Genomic DNA, 18,262 nt, shown 5'->3' with positions numbered 1-18,262 from the left:
ATCTTGCAGACGTACAACACAGACCCTAAAATAGGAGAGATGATGAGGAACATGGACTTTTATGTCACCGCAGTGCTCAACATGGACGATTACATCTATTCGTGGATAGACAAATCAGTTCGTGAACGTCTTGGGACATTTTCCCATTGCCTTTCGAGGGTTTTGGCCAATAGCTCAGACAACTTGTGTCTAGCCAGTGAATGAAGTACAAATCAACTTCTTGTAAAAACTAAGTCTACTTCTTATCTCTAAATAACAGTGGCCGAGTGAAATATAGTATAAAACTAATTCCATTAATGCAATGACTATTTCAAATGGGAAATAAACTTCCTCATAATACATAAAGTTGAATTGAAGGAACCGCTTGATTGAGCCCTTGTGTCGATGAATACAGTAGTTTGTCTGTTTTGAGTTTTCAGATGTTTGATTAGATTACAAATTATCAATGCTTCTTGACAAATGCTTATTAGTTTTTTGATGAATATCTTTTTCTTTCTTACTAACTACTTCAAGGATGGACAATTGCGGCCCCTGTCTACATTCTGAATGGGCCCCTTGAATTACAGGTATATTTACTTACATTGTTTTGTAGGACAACAAAATGTAAGATGTATAAATTAAAAAAAATAAATTGGCACCCGGATTTGATGAACCCATCAATCAGACGCGGTTCATTAAAAAGATGCTGTGCTGTCACAAGTAAGCATCATGTGGTATAACACAGTAGTGCATATAACACATAAGACATTTCTGGTTGGGATCTGGGCTTTGTGAGAACTTTGTGTGTGTTAATTGAAGACTTAGATATAGATATAGTATAGATCAACTGACAGATGAATGATTAAAATCATCTTCCCATGTTTGTTAATGTGTGTTCAATTTCCACTAGTTAACAACTCTGGTTCCTCCAGAGATTGGGCTCGGTTCCAAGAAATCCCCTTCTCTTACACCTTTGAGCTCAGAGATAACGGGACTCACCACTTCCTGCTCCCTGAGGATCAGATCCAGCCCACCTGTGAGGAGGCCTACAGCGGGACCAGACACATAATCACCTATGCCCACAACAAGGTCTTTAATGGTGCTGTGGCAACCACCGTCCCAAAGCTTTGGACTGTGTTGATGGTGATAGGAGTCACAACTATCATGTGACGTTAAAAAAATGTACATTTCGGTCTGAATAAGATATTTTTTATTTCATTGCATCACAACAGAATACTATACGATGGCTTATTTGGGTCACGTAGGGAGGAAAAAAAAAAAGAGCAGATTCAATGTCGTCATGACGAGATTTGTAATCGGTTATGACTGAGACATTGCCGAGCTCAATGTGACCGGTTGACTTTAATGCTGCTGGAGACACCCTATTACTTCAGGATTCTCTCGTCAACTGTCGTCACAATGACTTTAAACCTCGTTATAACTCATGATGACTTTAAATCTTGTCTTGTTTTGTTTTTCTCTCTGGTCTGTTACATGCAGCAAACAGGATTCACAATAGTTCATTATTTAGCTCCACTTTATGGAAACATACTTGTACTTCTTTATAGCCAGACATTTACACCATCAACAGCTGTATTTTGTATAGAATTTTATTCTCCATCACAAGAGCAAGACAGCAAATGTATTGTAAAAATTCAAGTTCAGATGATACTTTTACTGCACCTTAATTCATTCAGTTGATAAGGTAAGAGTACAATGATATAATAGCCTCAAAAATGTACAAAAGCAACATGCAGTTATGCAAAACAAGCGACTCACTTTTGTAGCATCGCAGCTCCTGCCACTGAAAGCAGAACCACAAGAGCGACTCCCACATCACTGGTTGCTGTCATTTCGAGAAGTTCAGTCTGATAATCGAGAGTTCTTGGTTGTAAACTTTAGGACCTGCAGTTCCTTTTATACTGTCGATCAGATAAAGACGTACTTTTGCATCAGTTGCAGATGTGTTATCATTACAATGCTGTTATTGTGTGCATTGACTTGAATTCCCAGTTAATTTGTAATCTGATTTGAAGGTTACTTGATAGGGAAGTGAATTCATTAATGTGGAATCATACTGACAATTTTGGAAGGTGCCAGGATAAAGATGAAGAAAATGACGAAACTTCACTTCATAGTAAAATAAAGCAACCTAATGCAATGTCAAATTTATATAGATTGTCATACACCACAATAATGTTTCAGAATAAATAAATATTAAATAATAGAGTTGCAATGTAAAGTAATAAAAGCAACATTCATGTTCTATGGCGCTGTATAGCTGAGAGCTATTCCTGCTCATCTTGGGCAAGAGTTAGGGGAGGCTACAGCCTGGACTAGTTTCTTGCCAATCAACAACAGACACATATAGATAAACCACCATGCACTGCCATTCACTTCTATGGATAATTAACAGTCTTGAGTCTTTGTTGATGAATGTATTCATTTTGTTACCTACTTGTGATAATGTATTTATTCATTTGAACAAGTCCAACAGCAATGGTGCTTAATGCTGCTTAAAGCTCCACAAAGCTACCTGGATCATTATCATGGCTGCCTGTGGCATCATCAAAGGAACAATATTGTGCTTTCCTCTTCTGTCCGTGTTTCCACCTCATCGTAAATGCGTCGTATTGTGTGTTGTTACTGTTGTAGTTTAACTTAAGGTGAATTAAGGTCTGATAAATAGTATCATCTACTTCACTTTTAAACCAGTGGCAAAGTCTGTGTTGACTTCCGAGCAGCAGGCTGCCTATGGGAAGAGGTTATGATATTACATTATGTTTCTATCTGCTTCATGAGCTGGGATATCAATTATTTAGTAGGCATTGACAATATTCTTGAGTTTCCAGGGAAACTTCAGGTTTTCGGGGGTGATTCTAAAGTCACCATAGGTTTCATAGGCATGTTTTGCCAGGTGGTTTTGGCCTTGATGGGTTAATACAAAATGCAGCTGTGTTGCCCAACCACCCATCTTTATTTTATTTCAGAAAAATATATGCTGTTTCCCATGTGGCATGATGCTCTCACCACGAGCATTCAAAGAAGAAAAAAAAAAAAAAAAATGCTTCGTTGGTATATGATGTAATAGTGGAGCAGTCAGACAGTCACATGAACAATATTTACCCGCCCAAAAAAAATCTTCCTATTGTATATTCTCTGGTTTGCTTTCACGTGCTGGTTTTTATTTACTATTGTGGTGCATTTAATTAAATATAAATGTCTTTTTTAGACTGTTATGTACAACAGTTTTCAACATCACAGGACAGTTGTGACTCCTACTGTAGCACCTACTACCACCAACACAGTCCAAAGCATTGGGGGAGTAGATGCCACGGCACCACTAAAGACCATGTTGTGCGCATAGGTGATTATGTGTAGCGTTCCGCTGTAGGCCTCCTCACAGGTGGGCTGGATCTGATCCTCAGGGAGTTCAAATTCATGTTGTCCTTTGTCACGCAGCTCAAAGGTGTAGGAGTAGGGGATTTCTTGGAACCGAGCCCAATCTCTGGAGGAACCGGAGTTGGGATCTGTTGAAAATTTAAGACATTAACAGACATCAGTAGGATACTTTAACCATCTCTCAGGTTATCCTTCATACTTACAGACATCTCTTCACTGAACCTAAAATACACAAATGTGCGAACACCACATAGAAACCTAGATGCCGATCCCAACCAGAAACTTCTTTCATTGAGGCAGCAGTGCTGACTGACCAATCCAATGGTGGTCTGTCATATGTTCACTTACATAATATATCGGGTGAGGTCCCTACTTTGTAATCCATCCCGTGAACCTTCTTCATGGCTTCGGCCGCACCCATACCAACTTCCATCTAATGAACCAGACAGCACACTCTTTTAGTCAGTATGACCTGATATTTTATTATCGAAAAAAATTATCAGCAGATGCACATTTGCATACCAGTTCCTTGTAGTTGGCGGCAGTGAAATTAGGGTGTCCATAGGGAACCAGAATCATCTGGCCATACGAGTGCATGGTGAGGAAACACAGGAAGTCCTCCTTCCTGTTTCCCACAAAGTAGGTAACAGCCTGTGTCTCGGGCTCAGAATTGGGAGCTGTGCCACAGTAAATCTGTTCGCAGCAGTCAAATGACACCCCGATAGCTACGAAGAGAATTTGAAGCATATCAATACAATACCTTACATACAAGAACTTGTTACAAATAGTGTGTGACATTGCCACTCAAATTGTTGATATGAAGAGAAACACTCACTGCCCCAGTTGGCATTGTAGTTGCGGTTAAGATCAGTCCCGGTGCAGTTGCAGCCTGCAGGTCCTGGCGATCGGTTCTTCCTCCAGAGACGGGTCTAAATGGGTCAGAGTAGCCAGAAGCACCGGTAAGCTTGTTGCTCCATCTTATTGTGGTAATACTGACAATCAAGAGTTGTGCATATTCCAGTCCTAACACACTTTGGGTGTCTATCTTCAATGAACCAAATATAAATGAATAAAACACGTCTACAAAACTAAGTAAAACTGAAAACATCATGGGACGTGTGTATATATAGGAAGTGATTGTCCAATCAAATGAAAAATGAAAACACTTTTTACATAGCTGTGGTATACGCATTTCTGAGTTAAACTACAACACCCCTAATTGTGGCAACACAACATGCTGAAACGCAAAGACCATTGGGCCATTGCCGTCAAAAATCTGAGATTACTAATTCAATGCTTTGAGCAAATGAGAGAAAATGGTGATACAGTATTGTTTCATTGAACCATGTCTGATTGATTTGTTGATAAAAACTGGATGGCAATTTATAATTATTAATTTATACATATCTTCAATGTTGTTGATCTACAAGATAATGTAAGTACATGTACCTGTAACTGACTTCAATCATATACCAGTAACTCTTTGCATTAAGAGTAGCATAGCAATAAGTCAGTAAAAAAAAAAAAAAAAAATCGGCATAGAAACAATATGTATTTCAACAGGTTCAAGCGTCATCTATCAATCTGTAATCTCATCTAATAGTAGAACTTTGGATCATAATCGAATTGAATCATGCTGTGGTCATTCTCACTTCTTTATCCTACCGGGTAGGTCTCTGCAAAGTCGTCTGAAAAGTCAAAACTGACAAATTTGTTCCACGTAAGACTTAGTATTAAAAGTCATTGACCCAAGGGCTCATGCAAACTCTTCCTTTGAATTTGATTTGACATATCTTTTTGGGGAGTTTCTTAATGTGTTTGCCTTTTTGAAAATGTCTTTGCATTTATGTAATTAGTTTGATACTACTCAGCTCTGACACTAACTCTGCATGGAGTAGTATTTGTTGTATTTTTTGTGACTTTTTTTTTTCTTTTTACCTCATCTTTGAACTGCATTTCCCATGTTACTCACCAAAGAATGTAGTTTCACTCGTGAGGTAATGAGCTAATAGGATTGCCAGAAACCTGCCAAGTGTCTTAGTTTCTTCTGACGTCGTTTACTACACTTAATGGGGCATATTTTCATGCTACTGCTATGCTAAATTTTGATATAATATGCTTACCAATGTTCTAATTGTCAATTTATTTGACTGTTATTTAGGGATAAGAAGTTGACTATTAGTTTTTACGAGAGGTCGATTTGTCTGAATCATTGGTTGAAACAATGGAAAACAATCGCATGACATAATATAACACTGACTGAGCTGTTCTTCCACGAATAGATGTAACCGTCCATGTTGAGCACCGGGGTGACGTAAAAGTCCATGTTCCTCATCATCTCTCCTATTTTAGGGTCTGTCTTGTATGTCTGCAAAATCTGAAATGGGAAAAAAAAAATCATGGTTTTAGAGTCTTTGCTGATTGAATGTTCCTGTCCATGCCTCATCAATAGGCGCTTTTCTACCGCCGGAAGTTTTGGAGAACTTTTCAGTTTACCTTGGTAAAATTCAATTTGCGTGTTTTTCCACCAACAACAATTTCCAGGGTAATTAAATTCCCCAGGGGCCATCCAAGTACAGCAGGGTCTTGCTGAGCCAGGCAGGAACTTTGAGGGGGCAGGCTGCAATGACCAAGGCTGATTGGTTGGACAAATTTGGGGGGGGGGGGGTGTTTTTACAACAGCTGGGCTCATCAAACTCATAGGTCATCAAACTTCCGTATTTTCCGCACTATAAGGCGCACCTAAAAGCCTTCAATTTTTTCAAAAGCTGACCATGCGCCTTATAATCCAGTGCGCCTTATATATGGATCAATATTGAGCCGCAACAGGTCTCGCTGTCAAGACGCTATCGGTGACCCTGCACGATCGGTGATCCTGCACGATCGGTGATCCCGCCATCTTGGTTCGCTAGCTAATACTAATACTTTACGTCAGAAAAAATAATAAAACGGCTATTTATTCATTTTGGGAGTGAATGGAGTTGTCAGAAAACTGGTTTGTTATCTATTAATAAAGTTTGACTGACCTATATGACTGTTTTGTTGACATTCCCTTTAGCGCAGCACCATCTAATGGATGCATAACGTAACCCCAGCCTCTACTGTAGCACCTTATAAATGTAAAAAGTTTTAAAATATGTCATTCATTGAAGGTGCGGCTTATAATGAGGTGCGCCTTATAGTGCGGAAAATACGGTAATTACCGAGAACTCTATGACGCTGTGGAAACACAATTCTAAATTCCCTTTACCCAGAACTCAAAGATCCTGGGCTTGTTGGTGGAAAAGCAGCGATCATGGAACACGTTTACGTAGGACATGATTACCTGTTTGACAAAGTACTGACAGAAGGCCGGAGAAATCCACTCCCGGGCATGAATTCCACAGTCCATCCAGATAGCTTTCTTCTTTGCACCAGCATCCATGCCAATCTGCAAAGAAAACAGGACTACTTACATTTTGGGCCCTGCTACTAGTTAGCAATTTAACGTAAAAAATTTGGTTACCTTGAGCAACCTAATTGCTCGCTGTTCATAGGTCTTTCCATACTCCATTACGGTCACGATATCAGAGTATTGCTTTGAAATATCAACCATCCATTCAGAGATCTGTTGGATTCAAATTGGTTAGGCCTTGATCAGACTACATGTAAACACTTTTTATTTATTTATTTATGTATGTATTTATTTATTTATTTATTTATTTTCATCTCATTGGATCTTGAAGGTCTACTGTCTACACTGTCATTGGCAAGTGACCGGATTTGTAGTGTCCATTTCACAACATCGCCCACTGCGATTGGGGATCCGCGCTCAAATCAGATTTCATGTGAATTTTGCTGTTCAGATTTCATCAAATCCGGGCGGGTGTAAGCTGGACATGACAAAAAAATCTGATTTGCCTAAGAGTCTTGTCAGTCTGTGTGTGAGTGTGTGTGCGTGTTTATTCTTACCTCTGACATGGGATGGTATTTGTAGTAGTTATACTCTGGTCTGTTACATAAGGATTTATATATTCAATATTAGCTCCACTTGATGGAAACATTCTAAAAGACTTATTTAAAGCCATATATTTACACCATTAACAGCTGTTTTGTATAGAATTTAATTCGCTATCACAATAACAAGACAGCAAATGTATTGTAAAAATGCAAGTTCAGATGATACTTTTACTGCACCTTAATTCATTCAGTTGATAAGGTAAGAGTGCAATGATGATATAATAGCCTCAAAAATGTTCAAAAGCAACATGCAGTTATGAAAAACAAGCAACTCACTTTTGTAGCATCACAGCTCCTGCCACTGAAAGCAGAGCCACAAGAGCGACTCCCACATCACCAGTTGCTGTCATTTCGAGAAGAGTTCTTGGTTGTCAACCTTAGGACCTGCAGTTCCTTTTATAGTGTAAAATCAGATAAAGACGCACCTTTGCCTAAGTTGCAGATGTGTTATCATTATAATGCTGTTAATGTGTGTATTAAATTGAATGCCCAGTTAATTTGTAATTTGATTTGAAGGTTACTTGGCAATCTTCCAGAGAAGACGTAATTATTAATACAGTTGCTATAAAAAAAAAAAAAAAAAAAAAAAAAAAAAAGGAGCTAATGCATTTAGCCATTCATATTCCATAGCGTTTGACCTCATCCCATTCACTATTGGCATGCAGTTTGGAGTCTTTAATCATTGCATGTGTTTAGTATGCGGAAGGAAGGTGAAGCACCCTGTGAACTGTACAGTGCTTTTTTTTTTTTTTTTTAAACACGTGGTGAACAAATTTATTTGTGTAGGTCTACATGTTCACTTTGTATATCCATTATATAATAGTGATGCTTGATACTGCTATCCAATAATAAAAATCAAGCTGATACCAGCAATACTGAATTGATACTGGTATTTTATGCAAATGCACCGGAATCTAAAGTCTGGTAAATCTAAAATAGATTATAAGACATCAGAGCAAATCTTGAAATTGTTATTTTAAACTTGAAATTAAATGTCAGTTTAATCACAAAGGTTTGTCAATCCCTGCATTTGAATTTTTTTATTTGACAGCCAAGGCCAATTATTTCTAGATGAAACTGTATTGTCTATATAATCCACTTTAAATTAAATTATTAAATTGAGTGAATAAATATGCTCTGTTCATTTGAGATGATCTCAGTGATAAACATTACTTGTGCAGCCCTTTGTTGTAGCATGTATTTGTTCTACACCCAAGTAACAACACTGTGATCTCCTGTCTGTGACTCCGCCTAATCATAACTTGCTTTCATTGTAGGTTGTAGTTTAACCTGAAGCAGGGCCGGCCCAAGGCGTAAGCATACTATACTGCTGGTTCAGGGGGCAGAGAGAGAGAAAGTGAGAGAAGAGAGAGAGAGAGAGATCTAATTTTCAAAGTAGGGTTTCAAAATTTGGTTACTGTTTCAAATTTGAGTTTTAAGATATGGTTACAGTTTCAAATTAGTGTTTTAGACTAGGGTTAAGTTTTTAATGTAGTGTATCAGAGTAGGGTTTCAAAGCAGGGTTACAATTTACAATAGTGGCTATACAATTATGGGTTAAAAAATGTAAATGTGGAAATGTGTGATCTCAGTGTTCAAAGTAAGAAATACATTATATACAAACAATCAGACATTCTAGTTAAGTTACATCATAAAGATCACACAGTAACATAACATTTAAGTTAAATTAATATATATTGACAAAAAAACAACAACATTACCTTTCCTTGTTTTCTACATATTTGAGAAACTTAATGTAACAGTTGCACTTTCCTGATCAATCTTACAAAATGTACACCCGTCATCTAACTCAACAAATTGTGAGACCTAGAATTTAGTTCAATATATATGTTATACAATATCTTTAGATGTATTTGTCTTTGTTATAAATTCTTTTAAAAGGAACAAGCCACATTTTATCCCAGTTTTCTGTGAATTGAGTTCCAGAAGAATTTTCCACGCTGAATTATTTTCCTATGATAGATGCACTTTCTAATATGACTTGTTTCTTCATAAGAACCATATATCACTTATATTTGGTTCTTCACCTAGCTTTTCGTCAGTTTCTTTCTCAACACAATGTTGTAAAACATAAAGACTTGTTCCTTCTAAAAACATACAAGTTGTTCCATAATACAAATGCTTGATAATGCTTTGTCATGCTTTCTAGTCATATTTTAATGGAAAATCAAACTCACCGACAATGCTGAAAATATGCAAAATGTCATGTGAGGACGGCGCTTTTCAGCATTTCCCGCCACAGCAATTTCACTGAAGTACAATTCATCCTTTAAATCCACCTTCAGCTCTGGATCCAGAAAGAAGTGTTTTTTTTCTTCAAGTGATGATGTTTATTCAAATTTGTAAATAAACATTCCATTGATATCTTTAGCTGAGTCTTGCACATCAAGGGACGGAGCAGGATAAACAAGCTGTGACACTCCTTCAGCTTTGGTTAAAAGCCCTCCATACAGCATCGAAAGATCCCTGCCACAATTCCAAATGTTTCCTCTTTTTAGTTGTTCTCTTCCCTCTTGTCAGTCTTGTAGACAGTGGCAATAGTCTCCGTGTTTACTTCCTAATAAGTTACTATTTCAGTACTGGCAAATATGGGCACGTTGAGCGAGTGCAGTGTAAAAAGGGCTTTGCGTAATAACCAAGCGGAAGAAAAATAAGTTTCTTCAACCATGTATTGTGTTTTTTGAATGGTTATCAGAAGTATCAGAAAATCACATTTTGAGCATGTAGATCTGATATTGGAGGTGTTAATATTTCAGAATCTATATACAAATCATGCCATTTTGAATCACCATAAACAAGGGTCAATTGATTAATGAAATTAAATTTGAGACATTGAAAATGTAAATAACGTCTAAAACGGGGGTGTCCAAACTACGGCCCGGGGGGCCATTTGCGGCCCGCCGTCCATTTTCAGTGGCCCGCGACATATGCTAAAAATGGCCGTTTGACTCAGTTCAAATAAAATAAACAAAACCAAAATGTTTGGAGATGGTCAAAGTAAGAAGGAAGGGTATCGAAAAACAGGTGCTATTGTCGGCTCTCGGGTCAGGCCGGAGCCGGAAGGCTGGCCGCAGCGTCACCTGTTCCAACACCTGTTGGCAGGCTGGTGCACCAGGTCCCCTTTTGCGTTGTGAGTTGGAAGAAAATGCAAGTCAGAACAAAGAATAGGCGGGAATCCAAAGTCAAGCTGAACAAAAAGCGGCTTTATTGGCAAAAGCACACTGAGACCATTCAATTTGCGCAAATGGAAGAAATCCGACAATTTCAGGAAATGCAACAGTTTATAAAGCTTCATCCATGGTACAACCTCTTTTCCTGATTGGCTATCAAACCTGCCTGCCCACTTCACGCTTAGATCTTATTGGCAAGGGAAAGCCTCGGCCAAACCCACTTATTATGAGATGCAGTTTACTGAATGCTAATAGTATCTGCTTTTGACCACTAGGGGGTAGTGCAAGCTTAGTTTTGTGACTTCTACTGGTGTCCAATTGTTATAAAGTAGATTATACGTCTCCCCCCCATTCTTGAGACCAGAAGTAGTAACAGGTTTTTACTGGTATCAAAAGAACTTATTCGTACATAAAAAATAAGGCGACCTATCATTTACATTGTATGATCTAATAATTTTGCTAAAATTAATAATATTTTGCAGACACCAAAGTAATGAGGCCTTTGTCCTAAGCATCCGGCTGTCATCTGACAGCTTGTAAAATAATGAGATCCTTGTTCTGAGCTTCTCCTATGACTGTCAACTGACAGTCATAAAGTAATTAAGATTCTTGCTCTGACCTTTTTTCCGTCATGGTTGTGAACTTTTCAGGATATCACTTGTTCGTTAGCCCTTAAGCGTGAAGGGGCAGTTTTTCAACAGTTGACCACAGTGAACATGTGATTTCTGGTATTTTCAGCTGGCACCTTAAAGTTACAAAATTAAGTAAAATCATTAGTAACATAAATGATTAATTGGTAACAAATACATGATTCCCTTTGTGACAAGTCAGGATACACACTGGCATTTAATTTCCTTAAGCTATTTAAACACAAGTAGCAATCATAAAGTTGTTTAGCATGAAAAGGATTTCACTTGAGCATTTGGCCTAGAATAGGTCAATAGTTCAAGAGACAGCACCAAAAATCAGATCCCACATATTAAAGGTTATTTTAGTTAATTAAAACTAATTCAAAAACTCAAACTAAAATTCAAAAAACAATATTCCCCAAATAAAATACAAACGAAAATGCTTTTGTTAAAAAATGAAAACTAACTACATTTTATATTTACAAAACTAACTAAAACTAAATGTAATTATAGCAAACATGTCCTTCGTTTTAGTCTTTGGTAATTAATGTAATGCATGAGCCTTTGGTGATGATTTTAAATGTGATTTTTAGTAGATTTATTTTGATATAAACCGGAATAATGACGTTTGAAAGTATGTCACACAGAAGTGACGTCATCTAGCAGCAGCTAATAGAAAAGCACCTTCAGATGACGTTGCTCCCATAGTGGTTTTTAAATATTGCGCACAATACACATTTTCTAATACTAAAACTAACAAACTAAATTACAACAAAGCATTTTTTAAAGAACTAAACTAATAAAAACTAACAGAACCACCCTGAAAACTAATAAAAACTAACCAAAATGAAAAATTCCCAAACTATAATAACCCTACTGCCATATTACAAATAAATTGGTTCATATACTGTAGCATTTTTTCTAAATACGCAAAAGCACAAATAAATTATTTGTACAATTTTTAGGACGAAACACAATTTCTCATCATAACATTATGTGGCCCTTGCGTCCTTCTGTTTTTCTGTATGTGGCCCTCAAATGAAAAAGTTTGGACACCCCAGGTCTAAAATAATATTACTAAAGCCCAGATTTGTGCTTTGAATTCATGCGCAGCGTGGATTCTGTTTCATGTTTTTTCATAGGTCAGACATGGATCGAAACGGGTGACACAGTCTGCGTTGCCTTTTAAAGACCTTGTCGTGGGCGTACGTGATGATGTGCAGGGCTCCACTGTAGGCCTCCTCACATGTGGGCTGGATCTGATCCTCAGGGAGTTCAAAGCCATGATGTCCTTTGTCACGCAGCTCAAAGGTATAGCAGAAGGGAATTCCTTGGAGCCAAGCCCATTCTTCAGACGAACCCGAGTACAGGTCTGTTGAATACAGGATTTCAATAGACAGGCTGACAGTTGTTGTTGTTGAATTCGTAAAACACAGGCGATCATTTTCTGTGTGTAAGTAGGAGAGGAGTGCACAGGTGGAGCATGAGCCATATGACTTACATGTTATATTTGGTGACGTTCCTACATTGTAGAGCTTCCCGTGCACCTTCTCGATGGCCTCAGTGGCACCCAAGCCCACTTTCATCTGAAGAATCAGACAACTCACAGTGACTGAAAGAAACCTGGTTACAGAAGTGACCCCGAGTTTGTGTTTCTCCACCTTTGCGTTTTTCAGTTTTTATGTTTGTGACTCACATTGCTTCTTTATTGTGCATCAGTTACACTTATTTTTCTAAACTCCCCCAAAAAAATCACTAATTTGAAACACAAACTCGGGGTCACTGCTACAACCTCTGGACACAAATGTAGGTTTATTTCAGTCACTGTAAGTTGATTTGGTTTCTAAAACAATGGTCTAATCCAGGGGTTAGCAAACTTCACTGTCAAAAGAGCCATTTTACCCTAAATAAATAAACAAAACAATCTGTCTGTAAGAGCTAATTTGAACTGCATCAGAAAGGCACCATCCATTACAGATTCATTTTCTTCTACCTTTTGTCTTCGTTTTTGGATTTTTATTTTTATTTTTTTAAGTTTGCAATTTTTCTGACTTTGTTTTGCATACATTTTTAAACTTTTCTGCCTTTATTTTAAATTTTGGACATTTTATGGTGACTTTTGGAAAATGTTCTTTTTTTGGCTTTTTTTTTTTTTTTTAAATGATATTATTCAATTCTCTGACATTTTTGGCAATTTTATGGTAATGTTCTGCTTCCCTCTTCCTGTTTGGTCATTTTATGGTCACTTATTTGGTAATTGTAAAATCTTTTAAACCTACCTTTCGTCTCTCTCTTTCTGACAACTTAAAAATTTTGACTGAGTTTTTTTAACATTTAATTATTCATTTTTTTTAATAAAAATAATTCATTTAAGGAATAATTCATCTTAAAAAGAAACAATAATAATAATAATAATAATAATAATAATAATAATAATAATAATAATAATAATATTTTTTTAGCGATCCACAACGAGCCACAGGAGACAAGACTTACTGTTTTTCTTGTTGCTTGAATAAATTATTTCCTTATGCTGGCCACCTCTGTTATATTATTATATGTTATATATGAATATTATCTATTCATTATTTGGTTCAGTTTGTTGTATTTTCTGGGGGGAGAAAAGGCTTGCGCTATTACTTTAGGAAGGACAAATAATGTCAATATATATCTTATATACCATATCATGCATCTTTACCATTTCGTGGTAGTCAGTGGTGACGGCAGTCTGGTAATTGGGAAAGTGGAGAAACTGGCCGTAGGAGTGGACGGTGAGGAAACACAGCAAGTCATTCTTCCTGCTTCCTACAAAGGAGGTGATGGCTTGGACTTCAAGCTCAGACTCAGGAGCTCTGCCACGGAAAGTTGACTCACAGCTGTCAGATGATGACCCAAACTCTATGAAGGCGTGAACGACAAGGACTCACAGAATGGTAACTTCTTCCTACTCCTTTTCAGATCACTGCATGGTGTTTCAATATGGGAAGTTCGATACTATGAATGAAATGTTTGTGGATGCAGCAGTCTTCCCCACAGTACACATGACTAAAGTATTAAGAACTCCAGCACTCACTGCCCCAGTTGGCGTCAAAGTTGCGGTTGAGGTCAGTGCCGGAGCAGTTGCAGCCTGCAGGTTGCAGTTGCAGCCTGCCTTGTGTCAACGTTAATTTAGCTTGTTCTAACATTTTCATGCACTTTGTGACTCACTCACTTTTTTCGATGAGAACTAGAACAGCAACACTGACACTGACAGAAAAGCCCAAAATCATATTGGTCTGTTTGAAATCACCCATTCATTTACTATTACCGTCGCAGGTGAGCCAAAGTATATCCCAACTGACTGTGAGAGAGAGGTGGGACTGCTCGCCAGTCAATCGTATGGCACATAGAGACAACCAACCATCCAAACTCACTGACAATTTCGTCTTCAATGGACCTAAAGCCCGTTGCATGTCAAGGGAGACAGCTGAATGTAACTGAAACAACAGTGAACAAATTACAGGCGGTGGCTCACACCTGCACATTTGGTGAATGACCCTCGTACACATACCACCTAAAACTGTGACCTCTGGTGTTCTTTTCGGTATATAGCAGTGCTTCTGCTAGAGGGCGCTATAACACCAGAATGCTGTCCAACCTTCACTGAGCACATATTGTACACAAAAATAAATCGTAGCACACCACCAAAACGTCACAAAAGGTATCAACACTGAAATTTACTCCCAATCGTTCTTCTCCAATGTCAAATCTGAGCCAGTTTTGTTGAAAACAAAGCTATTATTCAGTTGTATGAATGGAAACAGTGGGATACACAAGTTAAATTTGTATCTTCTGCCGTCCTGTGGAAGAACATTTAATTATTCTGCCTGCCACGATACGTCACATTCATAGATAGTTCAACTAAAATACCTGTACATTATTTGTAGTAACTAACTAAGGAAAGTAACTAACTAAGGAAAATATGGAAACAATAAAATATTGATGGGATTAATCCATCCATCTATTCATTTTCTTGACCGCTTATTTCTCACAAGCGTCGCAGAGCCTATCTCAGCTGGCTTTGGGCAGTAGTTGGGATACAACCTGGACTGGTTGCCGACCAATCGCCGACCTGGTGATCTGTTCTTCCTCCAGAGTCGCGTCTAAATGGGTCAGGGTAACCAAATCCTATTTAGTGCATTATTTGTCTTATTTTGACAAAAATATGTGCTTTTCTAATTGAGTCAAAATGTAGTTCACTGCTTAAATCTTCTTAATTTATAGGCTAACAAGAAAGGCAATCAGGAAAAATGTGGGAAATGGAACACTGACTGAATTGTCCTTCCACGAATAGACGTAACCGTCCATGTTGAGCACCGGGGTGATGTAGAAGTCCATGTTCCGAATCATCTCTCCCATTTTCTGGTCTGTCTTGTATGTCAGAAGGATCTGAAATGAAAAGATTGTGATGTTTTGTTCATTGAAAGTTGTCAATGTGAAATGCTTTTGCACGGGACATGATTTGATTGGCCTACCTGTTTGACAAAGTACTGACAGAAGGCTGGAGCAATCCATTCTCTAGCGTGTATTCCACAGTCTATCCAGATAGCTTTCTTCTTCTCCCCTGTCGCCACACCGATCTGCAACCATTGTTTTTATAGCGCTCCTCATAAAGGTCACGGATGTGTAGGAGTCAATCCAGTGCACTGATCTGATATCTGATCTGGATAGTAGGAGTGTGATGATATATCGATATCGTGATAAATCATGATACTTTGTCTCCTGATAGATTATCGATAAGCCTGGGCAAGTATCGCGATATTTGCAATTAATATACAGCCACGATAAAGGCTCCATTGTTCATAACTTATTGAGCAATTACTTGGTGGACCACTAGGGGGAGCACCTCATAAGAGTGGCGAGGAAATGTATGCAAATGATGCTGTTTCTACTAATTACTGTCTCAAATGTTCTCCAATTTCAATACTGTAAATGTATAAGATCGTATGCCAAGAAACGTTTCTTCGGAGGAGCAATATGGCGGGCGGCCTCGTGACTTCAAATGTCTTGGCCTATTGGCTATCCAGTCATATATTCAGATCTGTGATCCAGTGTCAAATGATAAGATTTAGCTTCCTGTTTACTTTAGTTTTCTGGCATGTGCGATAGATGCAGCCCCCGCCCAAAATAATATAGCTATGTTGAATGGTTTTCTATTGAAAACGGATGAGCCGTTAATCATTGGCGTTAGTATGGGGAATTTGCGCCCCCTTGTGGAGAAGGCGTTACTGTTTATCTCATAGATGACACTGAATCAGACACTGTATACACATAGACAATTTTGATGATAAGAACTGTTGTGTCAAATCCTAACAGCGAAAATGAACACTAAATGGAATACTAACCTAAAGCACAACACAAAAACAAGTAGGTAAAAAAAAACACAACTACTTCTACTACTACTACAACTATAAAGAAGAAACAAGAAACACAATTCCTATAAGTTTATCACTATTCACAAAATGCCACTGACCTTGAGCAAGGTAATTGTCCTCAGCTCATATGTCTTTCCATACTCCACCGTGGTTACAATATCAGGATAAGCCTTTGCCAGCCGTGTCATCCATTCAGAGATCTATCACATTGAAAAGTTATCCGTGTGGTGTGTGTGTTTGTGTTGTTATGTCAATAGTGTGTATCCTCACCTGTGACATTGGGTGGTATTTGTAATAGTCGTACTCGGCTCTGTTGCACACATAAAAAAAAATAGTTATATTTTCGGCCTACAAAAAAATAAATAAATAAATAAAAATGGCTAAAGCTAGTGTTAAAGCCACCAACTGATGTGTAAAATATGCTGATTTGATATCATAGAGGCGTGAGTACATGATTTTATTTTTTTAAATAGAAATTACAAAACTATGCCTTCATAATATCTCATTTTTTGAAAGTCAAGCGTCATAATACAAGTTCAGCATATTGCGAGCTATACGTCTCATTAGAGCTTATTTCAGCCAGCAGCAAACTAACTCTGTGCATCTTTTGCTTTTTCTTTCAGTTTGGCGACAGCTTCTATGAAAGACGGATGGTGGTCAAAGGAGAACGTGAAATGAGAATATTCCCCGCAAGTTATACTGCCGGCGCCAAGTCAGCAGATTCAAATTTAAGTCAACCATAACTGGACTGTGGTCAAACTATGAAGTACCACTCTACCTTTGTTTTAAATTTCCTTTCATTCCATTAAAGATCCACATGCAGATTTTTCTTAATTTAACTACTTTTAATTTTACTTAATTTAAAAACGTATTTTTAATTAAATTTATTTAATGTAATCTTTTATTTTGGAATGACGTTTTAATTTGAGCAATTGATTTTTACCTAATCCGCTGTCTTAATATTTCCTTTTGCTTGCTTGTTGGAGATTCTTTTAGGCCCACTGTTTGCTTCCATGTCACCGCAGAGTCACGGAAAGCCTTTAGTTGTTTACTTTCCACCTCAGTTGCGTCCTAACTTCAACTTACCTCTCAATTTCTGCTCCGGCTCCTGTGAGCAGCACCACAAGGCTCAGGCCCACAACATTTAGCATTGTCGTTTTGTCTGTGCTGTTCAAGCAAAATGTTTAACATGAACAAATGTATCAGTACAGTAATCTAACTTCCATCATGGGGGTTACATTCCAGAATAAGCCAAATCCGAGACACAGAAATATCTTACTAAAATATTCTATTGCAGTATTCCGCAACCTTTTTTCCGCCTCTGACTGGTTCATACAAGTCCATGTTTTACACTTTAGGAGTTAATATCAACTCCCAAAAAATTAACACTGTAAATACAACTCAGCGTTTGCTGGGTATAACTTGTTTTGCTATTATAATAGTTTTGTTTTTTTTCTTACTCCCTCTCAAATGCTGATGTAACATCATACCTGACAGACATATTAAGCATGTCCACTATGTCCGAAAGCCACAAAAACAAATGCTCAGTATTTCAAACAGCACATTATCAATGTTGGCACGAGTTGTTCTTCCTCCCCTTACCTGAAAGATGCCGCATCTCAAATGGTGCTGACCAGTGCAGACAACT

General features: G+C 37.8%; 3 protein-coding genes across 4 annotated transcripts in view; 1 reads left to right on the top strand and 2 right to left on the bottom strand.

Moving 5' to 3' along the window:
* nudt15 (nudix (nucleoside diphosphate linked moiety X)-type motif 15) overlaps positions 1-17,260 on the top strand; it is a 21,486-nt gene extending 4,226 nt beyond the window's left edge. Inside the window, exon 6 of one of the 2 annotated variants that reach the window (XR_013282473.1) lies at positions 1-813. The gene's annotated coding sequence lies outside the window, so the exon portion shown is untranslated. Of the gene's footprint in view, positions 814-17,237 lie in introns of those variants that run through there. The other variant, XM_077514389.1, reaches the window with a different exon arrangement.
* On the bottom strand, positions 1,261-9,862 carry LOC144014469 (carboxypeptidase O-like). Its single transcript, XM_077514385.1, has 10 exons — positions 9,579-9,862; positions 7,657-7,773; positions 7,333-7,372; positions 6,887-6,988; positions 6,707-6,811; positions 5,642-5,758; positions 4,217-4,310; positions 3,904-4,106; positions 3,730-3,814; positions 1,261-3,509 (listed from the first exon to the last, which is right to left on the bottom strand). The coding sequence occupies exons 2-10, from the start codon at positions 7,728-7,730 to the stop codon at positions 3,238-3,240; spliced, it is 1,092 nt and encodes a 363-aa protein (XP_077370511.1). The 5' UTR covers positions 7,731-7,773; positions 9,579-9,862; the 3' UTR covers positions 1,261-3,237.
* LOC144014471 (carboxypeptidase O-like) lies at positions 11,073-18,262 on the bottom strand. Its single transcript, XM_077514386.1, has 11 exons — positions 18,217-18,262; positions 17,701-17,781; positions 16,885-16,924; positions 16,713-16,814; positions 15,715-15,819; positions 15,512-15,628; positions 15,311-15,342; positions 14,274-14,335; positions 13,899-14,098; positions 12,702-12,786; positions 11,073-12,572 (listed from the first exon to the last, which is right to left on the bottom strand). Exons 2-11 carry the CDS (start codon positions 17,763-17,765, stop codon positions 12,337-12,339), a joined length of 1,044 nt encoding a protein of 347 aa, XP_077370512.1. The 5' UTR covers positions 17,766-17,781; positions 18,217-18,262; the 3' UTR covers positions 11,073-12,336.

Source organism: Festucalex cinctus, chromosome 2, assembly GCF_051991245.1.
Source record: "Festucalex cinctus isolate MCC-2025b chromosome 2, RoL_Fcin_1.0, whole genome shotgun sequence".
NCBI lineage: Eukaryota > Metazoa > Chordata > Actinopteri > Syngnathiformes > Syngnathidae > Festucalex > Festucalex cinctus.
The sequence above is the reverse complement of the archived record's forward strand: the minus strand, read 5'-3'. Positions and strand labels throughout refer to the sequence as shown.